Source organism: Pseudonaja textilis, chromosome 2, assembly GCF_049901715.1.
Source record: "Pseudonaja textilis isolate UNSWEBS1 chromosome 2, rPseTex1.2, whole genome shotgun sequence".
NCBI classification, from domain to species: domain Eukaryota; kingdom Metazoa; phylum Chordata; class Lepidosauria; order Squamata; family Elapidae; genus Pseudonaja; species Pseudonaja textilis.
The window spans coordinates 223,685,722-223,701,336 of NC_141991.1; the positions used below are offsets into that span (position 1 = coordinate 223,685,722).

Sequence of the window (15,615 nt, forward strand, 5' to 3'; positions counted from 1 at the left end):
CAGTGTAAAGCCCTTGGATAGAAAAAAACAAAAAAAATAAGAGAGGTTCGGAACAATGTGTGTTACAAAGTTATGAACCTGGATCAATAGTCAAAGAGAAGAAAAAGCAAGCCTCACCCATAAAATATGGTAGTCCTGGCAAATACCATTGGGGCCTGGACCTGTAAATGTCATTATCTACACATCCTCAGTCTTTCTAAGTGATGAATGGATAAATGACAATGCTCTTTATTTTTTATAATTGCTCTAATTGGAATTGAAATGGAAGAGAGACAGTAACAGAAGGGAGGAATGAAGGCATTAGATGTGACTTACTGTTCAATTTTTCTTATCTTCCTCCTCTCCTTTTCCAGTTTAACAGGCATACTTCAAAACATTATCAGGCAAAGAAAGCTGGTTATATTTCACAGCATCATCTTTGTTGGGGAATAAACTTTTCATTTCATTGTCAAACTATTTATTTGTTACATATTCACCCTTCTTCATTTGTGACAGCTAACAAAATTAATAAGTCAGGATATAAGTTTTTTAACATACAAATTAATATCAGAAATAAAATGCTAAAATAATCTTAATGGTAAAATCCTTTTGAACAAGGTGCATCTCATTGTGACCATCACGATTTTGATAAAGAGAGCACCGCTCATGCCAAATGGGCTGAATTTCAGGCTAAATCCACTTTCCTGAATCCACTTTCCTGTTTATCACCCTTGCCTTGTTTGTATTTAATTTTACACAGCCCATTATTAAATATAGACAGCATTACTTCCTTAGAATTGGATGTAAATGAACATGAGAGCTGAGTGGCATGGACATTCTGATAATAGCCATTTCCAAAATTGCACATAACTTACTTCAGTGTTTCATGGGAGTCAAGATAAGAACCCTATACCTGTAGATCAACATTCAAGTTATCAAATAGTCTTAACAGTACATTCTTCTGGACAGAATGCAACCATTTTAAAAGAATGTCCCCCAATGTAATCCCACCAAGGAAGTCTGCTCTAATTTAGTTAGAATGGAAAGAATTAATTATCAGTTCTAGAATTAATTTAATGATATAATTTAATTAATTCCTCAACCAGCAGGCTCTAGAATTAATTTAAAGTAACTGAGGCTGAGAAACACTGTTCTAGAGAAAGCTTTCTGAATCTAAAATTCTCTGCTTAGTTGTTATGGATAATGGAATGCTAATTCATCAAGCTGGAGAATTCTGGGGGTTGAAGTCCATACATCTTAAAATTGATGCGTTTTAAAAATACTGATTTAGAGCAGTTCTCCATATGTGTTGGGACTAAAATTAGCTATACTGACTGTAAACAGTTGTATCCCTAAAATATATGGAAGACGCTACGTTGAAAATGTTTGTCTGGAGAATAAATAATTCTTTCTTTAGTATTGTGACATTGCCTTGGATAACAGTGGCCGTTTATTCTACTGAATTGGTTCTGTTATTGGCTGGTATTGCTTCAAAAGTCTTTTAACACAGAGATTCTATTATGACTGAACCAAATGGTATGTACTTTTGATACTATTCCCATTATATTCTTGCTGTTCCAAGCTAGGAGATCACTACATTTCTCCCAACAGTATTTCCTATTATTCAGGATAGTGACTAAGACTCTTCCTTTGAATTCCTGGTATTTGTGAGCTGTTTCTGATGATTTCTTGAACCATCTTACATATTCAGGGCCAACCAGCATATGCTCATTAATTAAAATGTAGCCCTATTACATCTTTTTCAAAGAAAAGTTTTTCAAACAAGCTTAATATGCAGACTTCTAAAATATAAAGCATGGTAGGAGATAACTTAGGGTTGTTTCAAGCAGTACACATAAATTAGGCAGTGAAATAAGTTTAAACTTATTAACTTTATGGAAGATCACTGATGCCAGGAAGTATTAGTTGTCTTTAAATAAATTTTGGATGGAGAATTGAAAGAATTAGGATTTCCTAAATGATTTAAATGTTATGAAAAATACGTTTAGCTTTTTTAGAATATACAAAATATTGCACAGAAAATTATAATTTAACCAAAATGGCTTGAAAATAATGTTTAAAAGATGTATTATAGTAGGAACAGCTAAATTAGAAAAAAGAGTCAGGATTAATTTATAACCTTATTTTAATATGTTAAATTGCTTCTTGAGATAGTTTGGTTGAAAACAAGTATCACAACATGCAAATGATTACTCCTTAGTGTCCCCTAAACATCTTAGAAAATTACTGTATTAGAGTCTATAAATCTGTTACAGGAAACCTTTCAAAAGATATTAAAATGCCAGACAATCTTTTGGACTTTATGATATATTGTTTATATTGCATAAAGCTAGTGTTTTAATATGAGATAGCCAAGTACGAAACTTACAGTAAAAAGCATATACTCTAATATGCCTTCATAAATTTTCTCCTATGAGCCTTTTGCTCCAAGCATCAGGATGGGGACAGTAATAAAACAATAAGATGGAACAGAAAATCCAGGGGTTTTCTATCTGTATGGTAAAATGCAGAGTTAATGAAATAAATAAATATGATTTGAATTCTTAGTACAGGATGTTGAAATATTTCTTTATGGTTAAATCTGATAATCGTTGAAATGGTTCCTATGATTTAAATAAATTGATTACCTATTTTTGTTGAAACAGTTGGAACAGAAGAGAAAGGAAAGTAGCATTCTAGCAAAAAATCTGTTTATTTAATTTAAACTTTATCTGTAAGTAGTAACTTAATCAACATTTAAAAAACAGCTTTATAGATAGACTATGGTAGATCATCTGAAAAAGAAAATGTTGATTATGCTGCTTTGATACACATGTTATGTAGCAAAAGTAAAATATTTCCACTAATATTTCCACTTAATATCTACTAAGAGACAAAACTATATAAGAAGCAATCCACAAAGTAGTACTAAGGCATCTGATTGTTTCCTCTTTAAGAAGATAGAAGTATCGCAGGGCTATTTTAGAAGGCATTATATAAGGGAGTCTTTATGGTTGAATTGGGAGAAAATTAAGAGAAAATGTTATTTGAAAATCCCAGTCTGGTTATCAACTATTGAAGCCTTTTCTTATCCTATAATATATGAGAAGGAACAAACAGTTAGATATGGGGAAATATTGGATGAAAAGAGTGAACTTAAAACAATGCAAAAACTAGAAGAACAAGGCATAAAGATGAATTGGTTTTCATATGCGCAAATACATTCAAGGTATCTTATAGATTCTAAAGCGGAGGGATTTTATGATAAATTGACTGATTTAGACAGGATCTTGACAGGTACTGATGAAAAATGATTAAAAATTATACACTTATTTGTTGGAAATTTTATTAGAGGAGGAACAAGTTAAAGAAACGATGATTGTTTGGGGAAGAATTTTGGATATGGGATTGATTTGGAGAAATGGGAAAAATTGTGGTCTCAAAATTATAAAATGACAATGTCAACAGCTTATAAGGAAAACTTGTATAAGATGTTTTACAGGTGGCATTTTCCCCGACAAGAATTGCAAGAATGTTTAAGAACAAATCTGAAAATGTTGGAAATGTCATCAGATACCTGGCTCATACTACCATATGTGGTGGACTTGTGAGGACGCTAGAAAATATTGGACTAAAATCCGCATATGGTTGGAAAAAATGACAAAGACACATATAGACTTGAAACCAGAGATTTTTTTACTGGGAATCTTACCTGATATATATAATAAAAATTTGAAGTATTTGATTGTAAATATATTAACAGCGGCTAGGATTGTATTTGCTAAGAACTGGAAGAGTGAGAAAACTCCATCAGAAGAAGAAATTATTAAGAAAATATTGGATTGTGCTGAAATGAGTAGGTTGACATTTGAAATCAGAGAACAAGAAGATAAACAATTTTATGAAGTTTGGGATCTTTTTTATCAATGGTTAGATAATAAAATATAATGATAGAATATTCGATTTAGCATAAAAAAATTTTTTTTCTCTTGATATTATCTTTATAAAACATTATCAAGGTAGATTTGGTATGATCTTATGATTTATTGCAAAATAAATTAAGCAAATTATAGTTATCTCGTTAAAATATGAATTAACAAAATTATAAATGATTTTTTTTAGTGATGATATTAGGTTATACAATTATTGATTGATAATATGAGCTATTATGTAATATAATTATACTAGTGACTAGGAAATGGATGCACAAAAAAAGTGGTAAACCAATCGATGCACTGTATGTAAATTTATGAAGAGGGATATTTTTATGTTTTTTGTGTTATGTTTATGTTTATTTTGTTATGCTTATTAAAAAATAAAAAAAAATTATTTTAAAAAAAGAAGAAGATAGAAGTAAACAAACAGAAATAAAATGGTGGAATGTGTAGAGAAAATGGAAACATAATACTGGAATTAAGCAAAATTGAAGATGAATCGAGGTCTCAGAACCATAGTTGGGACCAGATCTTTCATCACTAAGTGTTATTGTCATTAAGTAATTCATCATGTGACTGTGACTGAATATATGGATTTTTTTTGTTATTGTCATTAAACAAATCTGAGTTATGTCATTGACTTTGCTTGTTGGAATCAGCTGAGAAGATGGCAAATGACAATCACGTGACCCCAGGATGTTCAACCATTGGAAATCCACGCAAGTTGCCAAGTGCCTAAACTGCAATCATATAACCATGAGGATGCACAGTCTTAACTGTGAAGACTATTTGTAAATCACCTTTTTCAGCTCCATTGTAACGTTGGTCACTAAAAGAATAGTTGTGAGTTGAGGCTACCTCCATAGATGAAACTCCATTGATAATGAACATCCTGACCCTTTTCCACCAGTGAACTCACAACTTCGGCAGATTGTCTGAAAGCTGACCAGCTCTCAGGTAGCAGCAGATGTATTTATTCAGTGCTTTACATTACCCATGAGACTTAAGTGTTCCTATAGAGTTGTTGCTTGGCTGCCTAAGGCTCACTCTCACACACTATCCAGAGAGCAGACCGGTGTGTGTGTGTGATAGCAGCAGAGTTGCAGAAGTAACGAATGCAGGACCAAAGAGAATTTAAAATTCAGCAGCATTTATCTCTGCAGCCACCTTTTTCTAAATGTTCTCCCAGCTCTTTCTGTGAGGATAGTGGAAAGTCCTGGCCCAGTGCTATGGGTCAAACTATTTAATGAACATACTACTATAGGCATACATCATTACCACTTAATATCACTGATGGTATTCCCTACTAATCCTGTCATTGAGAATTACAGCATTGCGAGAAAATGGAAAAGAAAATGACACCTTGCTTAGTTTTGGCTTGGCATGTACTACAAAAGCATTTATAATGACAGCTTTCCATTGAAGCACCATTCCTTTTTTTGCTGCCCTCAGCTATAAATTTTATATATATTTATAAGAAGTTAAGGTAGATATTCTTGTTAACAATGTGTCTAAAACAGTTTACTGGCGCCTTTTCTCAAGCCCTAGGCTCTTTTTTTTTCCACAAAGAAAAGCTAATTTCCCTTGAGGTTATATTATTGATTCAGGTGTGGTTTTGATGCAGGAATAATGTGAATGTAATGAGCATCAATTGCTTGATGTTATTTGTGCATCAGTATTAAGGAAGATAAATCCATCCTAGGCACTTTTGAATTATAATTTGGTAAATTAGAAAGCTAGTATTAGTCCATTAAGGAACACATCAGATTGTTATTCTGTGGAATGGTTTATAACTGTAGAGTTGTTAAACTAAATTAAAGCTAATGATATTTAATTACATATGTTTAAATCAAATTAAAATTAAATCAAATCTTTATTCAAACCATAGAAGAAAGCAAAGTAGAAGTTTTTAATTTATATATGTACTCAATTGTCACCATTTTAGAGAATGGCTCTAGCAGTTACCTTGAAATTCCAGCTTTATTAAAACATAAATAGAAGCAGTGTGACAACGTATAATATATAGAACAGTTTTGAAGAAACATTTATCCCCATGGTAAATAATAGGGGCAAAAGGTCAGCTGTTTGTCTGTGGTTGATTAATGGCAGTAGTTTGACAGCAAATTAAACGTCACATAAAGTTGGCAAATGATACAACAAATCAATATATAGTGATAAGAGTAGATACAATTATTTTGGTACCCGACACTGTTAGGTGCATGAAACTTGATTTAAGACAACAGTTTACTTTCATAGAGCACAGACTTTCATACAAAATGATTTGAGTTTTCAAAAGACCCCATAAAGTAATTGGGTAGATAGGCAGTAATTAGAACAATTCTGAGTAGATTGTATTTTCATGAGAGAGCTGGTGTCTCTACTTAAAAGCTAAGGTAGAATAAACTATCCAAATCTACCAGCAAGTATCAAGCCAATTTTTTTTTTTAAAGTTTCAGATAAATAATTGGTTGATTTAGTTTTACATATATTTATCATGTACATAGCTGGTCTTTAAGTGCAACAATTCTTTGTTCCCTACAGATGTTCCAACTAGATACTTCAAAATGTTTTTCATCACTAGCAAATAAGAACCAAACTCTTGAAAAGTGCTATAATTGAAATACCCTCCCAAACCAATGTTTATATTTTGTATGTATTAATTAATTGGATTATGTTTTGTTTTGCAATAAAATTACCTAGTGAAATACCCGAAGGAAGATTTTTTTTAAAAAATGCAATCCTAAATATTTTCTCAGTTCAATTTTTGGATTTTGGAAAATGCATATAGCCTGCAATTCTTCTAAATATATTGCATATTCCAAAACCTGTATTTCTGTAAAAAAACCGGTATGCTCAAGATTACATCACAAAATGGATTTAAGGACATTATTTTGATAAATAAAAGATGTAGGAGAAGCAAATTACAAAATGCAAATAGCTAGAAACACCTATTAGAATCTGTTTGATGTTAATTTTGTCAGAGAATCTTTAAATGTATTGTTGAAAATATTCATTTTTTAAGTTTCTAATCTGAATTGTTTTTAATGTCTTATTTCTAATTAGTTTCATAAATTTATATAACTGCCTAATTCAACAACAGGGTTGATAAAACAGAGTTGGTAAAACAGAAAAAAATACATATCCAAAAAATACACAGTAGCTGAGAAAACCAACAATTATTTGTGTCGCCAGGAGACAGATCCCCTCACCCTAAATCATTGCATGACTTCACCCAGCAGCTTCTTATAAATAGTTAAATAAGAGGGGGAGGAGAAAGAACTGAGCCCTGTAGCATTCCACAAATTGTGGCTGTGGCCTGGACCTCTGCTGGTCCTCTGCAACTTGAACCACCCCCAAACGAAGAAGACCCAACACATCAGAGGGCCACCCACTCCCAACCCTTGGAGCAGGTCCTGGAAGATACCTTGATTGATAATATTGAAGGTGGCTGAAAAAGTCAAGGGCAAAGATCGAGACACTATTCTCTTCCTGCTCCCAGCAGATGCCATCCAAGAGCGTGATCAATTTTAAAATCCCAAACATATGGTCCAGAGGCTGTGGACAGAATGCTTTCTTCCCTGGGGAGTGGTCAATTCAGTGATAAAAACACATATATTCCTGCCTTTTGAAGAGCTTGCTGTTAACAACCTACTCAAAGCAAATTTCCTGTTTGGATTAAAATGTTAAAACAGGAATTCAGTTCCTAATTACCATAATGAAATTTCTGTTAAAATTTGTTCTATTTCATTTTTTAAAAAAAATCTGAGATTCAAATGAGTCTTTATTTACTTTCACTTTATTTATTTCAAATGGTGTCTTTATTTACTAATATATTTTTTATTATTTCAGAAATAAACTTTATCTAAAAGAAATGGTCTTGTATACAAAACAAATGATATTTAGACACAGAGAAGATAAAACCAATAGCAATGTAAAGGATTACTTGGCCATCTGACTTGCCACAAGAACACACTGAGCAACAGAAATCCTTAACAAAGGTGTAGTGCATCTGTAGAATATTATGCCAGAAGGAAATCTTTTCTACTAGACACCCCGGAATCAGGCTGCAAAAACCTGTATGCCAACAAAGAAATACACAAAACTGTTTTGCTTCCATCTTCTGATCAACTAGATTTTTACACCCCAGATTTTGTAGCCCAAAAGAAGTTTTTATTTAATCAATGGGGTGACAGATGTCAGAGACAGATGATCGAAACCGGGGGAGATCCATGTACCATCAATATAGAAGTAGATCAGCCTTCCTAATATATTGTTGCATAACATTTTACCACCCCAGAACTCGAATAATTAGAGATAGCATAGCCTTCTTTAACCATGCCCACTAGTTATATTGAAACCCTAACTCCAAATATTCTCATGTAGGCTAGTTAGCATATATTTTTATAGAAAGATTTATATATTTATTGCTTCCTATTAGTTTATTATATATGCTGTATACACTAAAAGATACACATATATGTCTCTCTCTCTCTCTGTGTGTGTATCACAAGCTAATTTGACTTTCTTAATCTGAAGGCTAGGAATACTGAATATCTTTACTGAAATTGAGAAAAATGGGTGCAACTATAAACTCTATTTAACAAAGTTGAACTTAGTTTTGAGTAAGAAATACAAATAACTTATGGCTCCCATCCAGATTGAAATAAAGCCCATAGGTTCAGTAGGATTTATTTCTGAATGAATATATATGGTGTTTGTGAAAGGAAATGCTTTTAAAGAATTAAGTCTATAGTCTATTTAAACATTCATTATTTATTTTAGATTATTTTACAGCATTTATAGGCTACACCAATCTGATTCTGGTGGAGTATAGGAGCAAAAACATATATCCTTTGTATTAATCATATTAGACATTCTGCTTTATCTCTTTTACTCTTGGGATGTCTCTTTTAATAATGAGCTTGCCATCTGGAGTTTTTAATAAGGATTTCTATTGAGTGGATTAAAAAAAAGATCTGCCACCTGATTAATTGATGGTATCATTGAAAATCAATATTTTAATCAATTGATGTAGCTAATCATTTAAATATTGTGATGCTAGTGACTTTGTATAAACAATATAGTAATTACTTTGAGAAAAGGACAAGTTGGCATTTGAATAAGCATAAATGACATATTGTTGATCATTACTAATACCAAAAGCTCAATTGTATAATTTTACTAGTACAAATTAGTATCCTGAAGTACATTGAACTGAAAAAAAAATCATTTTTTAAAACTTGTCAATTAAATAGTTTGCTCTTTGCATGCTTTTTTGTCAGGATGTTTTAATAAAATGTGCCACACTTTTTTCCTAAGATGTTGGACTGGTTGCCAGTTGGGTGCTTAAACAGTGGCTTTGCCTTTATAATCCCAGTCTAAATTGCTAATTAATTTTACTCCCTCTCTCAAACCAAAAAGCACCCATCAGAATGATGCCAAGAAAAGGAAAGTTAGAAAAAGCTATGGCTGGCAGTTGCATTGAAAAATAAACACATTTCCGGTAATATGAAACAAACTGAATCAAAAGGTTTAAAAGGTTTTTAGGCTGTGTTGCCTGATCGCAATTATTTCATGATACTAACATGTAGATTTTATTTTAAATGTTCTGCAAAAAAGCAGTTTGCTTAGAAGAATAAATGTCTATAGGGAAACCATAAATACATAAAATGCAGGATTTAAAATTCATTTTTTCCCTTCTATATTTACAGGTCAGAAAATCCTTCACCACAGAAGTGAAGTTTTAGAAACCGTTGTGCTGATTAATCCTTCAGATGAAGCAGTCAGCACTGAGGTAAAGTAATTTTAAAAAAGCATACATATGCTGATATACTTTAATCAAAATTACATGCTATGAGGATAAAATAACTTAAAGCAATTAGACCAGAGATACTTATATTTTTATTTACCTATTATATCTGTATTACTTGAAATGAAATAGAATGCATATCTACTGTTAAGTAAGTTCAACTGAGTTTAGTGTGAATTATATTCCGGTAAAGTAATAGTATATATTAAGATTGTGGTCTAATTGTGTTATATTTTTGGTTTCATGCTTATCTCTCATTTTTTCCTGCACTAAAAATAAGCCCTAAATATATGAATCAATAAATAAATGATGTTTCATATTCCTTTCCATTTCCTTGGTGACATTGTGTATCTTCTTTATAATTTATGAGGAAAAAGCAAATGATGTGACTACAATATAAAATAACATGCATGGCAGACTGATGGGAGTATCCTGTTTCTCTCAGTGGCCAATTAAATGCTTTTGACAAAACTATAATTACTCAGAGGGACAGGTGACTTTTCCTATTGTTCTCACCCATTCATCTAAACCACCTTGAAGAGTAGTGCTCATTCATCAATTTGTTAAAACTGCATGTTTTTCTGCTTATTTTAAATTAATTTCTGATTATTACATTTTTCTTAGGGTTTTCTACCAGTTTCCCAAATATTCAAAATCCTGTTGATATTTTTTGACAAACATTAACTCACCCATCATTTTTTTGGATCTTTTAAAATTACAATTTGATTGATATTTTCTTCTCATTTTTCATGGAGATAATTTTCTGGAAGGTGTTAAAGGGGTTATAGTTTTATAAAACATTTCCAATTGTTATATTTTTGAGAATTCTTGAATCCTTGTCTTTCTTTAACATATCTTCAATTTCTTTATCATCCAAAATCCTGAACTCTTTACTTGCAAGCTGTCTTTTAATTTAAATCACTTAACAAACTGCTCACAATTATTTTATATCTCACTGTTTTTTGCTCATTTCTTACCCTATATGGTAGTATAGTTGCCATGTGACTGTGATGGGCTTATAACTCCACTTCCACTGTGGTCTTTAAGCAAATCACCCACAGTCATTAAGTGAGACATTACATGTTCACAACTTGCTGATTTTACTTCTGGTGTCTCCTTTGAGAAGTTGTTCATTGGAAGCTGGCTGTGAAGCATGCAAATTGTGATCACAGAGATGTGGGGCTACTTCAGAGGGTAAGGAATGGCCATAAGGGTCTTGTTTCAGCACCATCATAACTTTGAATGGTCTCTAAACAAGGCAGTTGTTAAGTGAGGACTACCTGTAATTATATATTTCTGACACATGATTTCCTACATTTGGTAACATAGCATTAAAAAATCATTAATTCAATTTCTCCGACAACTGCAGGTATAAGGATGAGGTACTTTTTCTCTGCTAAAATTTATCTCTTGCTGATGAAAATTTGATCCCCTCACACATGGGGGATATTTTGATCTCAGGTTGATGCCATTCAAAGCTCTGGGACTTTCTTAGAGTTTGGAAAGCTAAGGAAATTAATAGCCTGGCTCTTAATCCAGAGAGAACAGCAAGAAGTCCACTTTGCAGCATTTCCTGTGTGTAACTGCAGTGGAAGTAATTTTCCCATTACTAGAATCACCCACTTTGGCTCACCTCCTGTGGTTTTCCCTTTCCTGCTGGGTAACAAGCACAGTGGTCACAATTCCCCTGTCCTCCACAGGTGTTCTCCACATAATGCTTTTGTTGATCCACCCACAGTAGATGGTCAGGTTTCTCTTTAACAGCAAACTGAAGTCAGAGAAATGGATGAATGTTAGCTAATTGCCATGGTTAGTGCTACCACATAACCCAGATGAAGGAGTGGTTAGCCAATTGTGTCAGGGAAAGGAAGAGTGAGGTTTCTGAGAGACGTAAGATGTTGCTGATGGTTGTGGAGACATGGAGGGGAGACTTAAGCTTTGATTCTCTTTTCTATGCAGATTTACTTCAGAATACAATATATATCCTATGAAAATAAATCATATGAATTGTGTGTGTCTCATCAAATTCAGTTTCAGACTGAATTATTAATACAGATCTTGGGATCATTTTTCTTGTCATGAGGACGTATCTGTGGAAGTCTCTTCCCTTGAATGCGCACCTAAAATCTACTGTTGTTCCATTTCAGGGGAAGTCAAATTCTGCTAATCAATCATGTGGTTGCTTTCCTTGGCATTAACAATGAAAACCCTAGATGACTTTCTAGATGATAGCAAAGAAGTACAAAAACTATTTTTGATTTCCTCTAATGGTCATCCAGATCTTTGCAATCTGGTAGTCCCAATATTGTGCAGACCAAATCGATTGCTTAGGTTTATTGTGAATTACACCATATACGCTTATTTTTCCAAAATTCTCAAACTTCTTAATTTTCACTGGATTTGTTATTCTGTTCTTTTAACTTGATTGGATTAGCAATACTGTTTTGATTTTAAATAGGATTCCCCTTTCATTTTCTAATATATGTGGGCCTTTTTTTTTTAACAAAACAATCTTCCTCCTTCACTGAAACACAATCATTCCACCTTTTTTTTTTTTTATAAATACGGTCCGAGGGTAATCTATAATATCCTTGAGATTATTAATATTATTTTCCCCCTAAAAAGCATGAAGTATAAAAGATGTTCAAAGTGATTATTTGTATCTTCTACTGCAGGTGCGTTTAATGATAACAGATGCTGCACGACATAAACTTCTGGTACTAACTGGGCAGAACTTTGAAAATACAGGCGAACTCATTCTTCAGTCAGGATCTTTTTCATTTCAGAATTTCATTGAGATCTTCACAGACCAAGAGGTTTGTCTCTTAATTATTGCTACTCTGCAACTCATTAGGGCTGAAGTTTTGTTTGTATTTTTGATTGTACAGCAGATTTTGAAGAGGAGTAAAAAAAAAAAAATCTGAAATGGAGATGTCCATCATGCTATTCATTTTTAAAATACTGTATAGACTGCAGGACAACAAATAAAAGGTAGTCAACTTCTATTTATTTGTTTACAGTTTTTATATCCATCTCCAACCTGAAGGGTTTTTGGATGATATGCAACAAAGCAAATAGATACTGTAAATCCAGAGTATGCAGCTAATTCTCAGTTAATGAGCACTTGTTGAGCAATTGTTCAAACATATAATAGTGCTGAACTAGTGGTGGTTACAACTGGTTCTAAACAAGGGTGGGATTCTACCAGTTCACACCTATTCGCTAGAACCGGTTAACATTCTAAGCAGTTCGGTGAACCGGTTGTTAGAAGAAATTACTGGCCTAATCCTGTAAGGAAGCAGGAAGGAAACATTCTGGTGTTGCTGACAGAAACTGCCTCTCCGTTAACCCTTTTTACATTCTTTGCAGGACTAGACTTCCTGTATCTGAAACTTCTCTGGAGGTTTTTTTTTCTCCTTTGCTGGTACTTTGCTTGTGTGGAGTGACCATTCAAAGTTACAATGGCACTGGAAAAAGTGACTTTTGACCATTTTTCACATGACTGTTGCAACATCCCCACAGTCATGAGAGGCCAGGCGAGGAGATGCGTGCCTCGATGTGAGTGATATTGAGTTGGCCACGCCCACCCAATAACATAACCACCAAGCCATGTCCACCCAGTCACATGACTACCAAGCCATGCCCACAGAACCGGTTGTTGAAAATTTGAATCCCACCCCTGGTTCCAAACTGGCTCTTCTGGCTTTTCCAGGCTCCCTGTGATCACGTGACCATGATCAGGGCACTTGGCAATCAGCTTGCACATATGATGGTTACAGCATCACACAATCACATGATTGTGATTTGCAACTTTCCTGCAGCTTCATACAAATGAAGTCAGTCAGAAAGCCAGCAGGGAAGGTCTCAAGTTGCTCAAGTAAAATTCCCCTGTCTGAAGAACCACCTCCAGTCCTCCTTTGCTTGTGCCATTCCTCGCTGGCCACCTGCACCACCTTGCACACCATCCCCAAGTCTCACTGTGCTTGTGTGGTGTCTCTCCAATGATTCACACATCCTTTCCTGGCCACTTGAACATCCTTCCTCAACCTAATTGAGCTTAGCCCTTCCTCCCTTACTACTTGCATATGTTCTTTCACCCAGCAGCAGCCAACTCAATCCCCACCATGCTTTCACTGTGCCTCCCTGCCACCTGCACACTCACCTCCTTGGCCACTTGTACACTCTCTCTGGCCGCTCATGCACCCTTGCACACCATCCCCAAGTTTCACACTCTTTGTATCTTCCCAGACACCCACACTTCTTTGTACATTCTCTCGCACGCTCTCTTTACCTGCCTGTCAGCTTGTGAGCTGCCCTGGGATTTACAACTTCTTGATGGCTTCCCCACTGACTTTGGTGATTGGAATCCATCAGGAAGTTGCAAGAAGGTGCTTGCTTAATGACCTATGATTCCCCACTTAACAATGATAATGGGGACTGCAAGAATTGCCATGGCTGAGCAATGAAGTCACATGACATTGTGCTTTACAACTGCATTGCATAGCAACAGAAATTCTCGTGCCAATTGCCTAGTAACTTAAAGACTATTTGTAAGTAACAATACATTCCAATATTAATGTCACTAAACAATCACCTTAATTCAAAGCTTGATGGAATAAATTTGTTTTAGTTGCCTTGCAGAATGCCAAGAAGGAGCGTATTATATGAATCTCAATAAAGTCTTTTGAGATATTCTTATTGGCTGGGCAGAGTCAGCCCTTGAAAAATAATGCCATAGGGCTTTGAAGGGTTAATGAACAGTTTTAATCGGCTAGGAAGTTAATACTGATAGCCTTTCTAGCAAATTCAAAATCAGTGTTGCATGGCAGTGGCAGGGCTGTTCTACCTGTAATCTAGCATCCTTATTCAGGATCACCTACAGTTTCTGGGACATTTTCAAAGGCTGTCCCACATGGAATGCATTACATTAATCTACCTATATGTGGATCACAGAACAAGTTACCATCACCAGAATATCTTGGCATAGGGTGTGTGTCAATTGATGGTCCAGCTGCCTATTGCTTCTACCTACTGTTTAAGTGATAGCTTTAGATCCAAAAGAACCCATAGGTCATGAAGCAATTCCTTTGGGGAGCACATGATCCCATATAAGGTATCATGGTGACTGATGTTCACAGATATATTGATGTTTAGGAACTTGTTCTTGTAGGGATTTAATGTTAAACTTAACAGTCTCCAGACACTTGCTAAGGCTTTATATGATAGCCAAGGTGTAAGCAGGAATGACAGTGAATACATGAATATTATCAGCATGATAACATCCTACCCCAAATGAACAAACAGTTTCATAGATATATTAAACAGAGCACCTCACACTGTAGTAATCATAGGTTTGAAGACTGCTCCCCTACAGATTGCAGCTGCCCTTTGAGGCAAGAGCCAGACACCAAAGCATGGTGCAATCTTACAACCTTTGTTGATGGTCCAGCAAGATGCCATGTTTTATAGTATTGGACATCGTTGATAGATGCCTCATAGACCCAAGAAAGTGAATTTCCACATTCAGTGTCTCAGAAAGGTAACTCTAGGCTGACCAATGTTGTTTCTATCCCAGGGCTGCACCTGAATCCTGCTTAGCAAGAAAATCTTCCCGCCTCCCCCTAATATTCTCTGTTGCTGAAATATATAGCCATTTTAACCATCTTTCTCGAAAACAGAAAGCAATGTATCAGGTGAAAGTTATTAAAAAATGAAGTCACATGAAGGCTTCTCTGCATTATGAGTATATATTCAAATCAGAAACCAAACACTTTATGAATATATACTGAAATCAGAAGCCAAGTTTGTTTACTAAACAAACCTAGACAAACCTAGAAGCAGGTTTTCTTTTTTAAACCAGATCTTTTACATCTGTATATTCTAGTATATCTG

At 34.4% G+C, this 15,615-nt stretch overlaps 1 protein-coding gene across 1 annotated transcript in view; it reads left to right on the top strand.

The window, feature by feature from the left end:
• The window catches only part of MAP1B (microtubule associated protein 1B), a 56,737-nt gene that overhangs the window by 26,611 nt on the left and 14,511 nt on the right, over positions 1-15,615 (top strand). The window contains exons 3-4 of the mRNA XM_026718259.2: positions 9,626-9,708; positions 12,399-12,539. Coding sequence (XP_026574044.2) covers positions 9,626-9,708; positions 12,399-12,539 — 224 coding nt within the window. The remainder of the gene's footprint in view (positions 1-9,625; positions 9,709-12,398; positions 12,540-15,615) is intronic.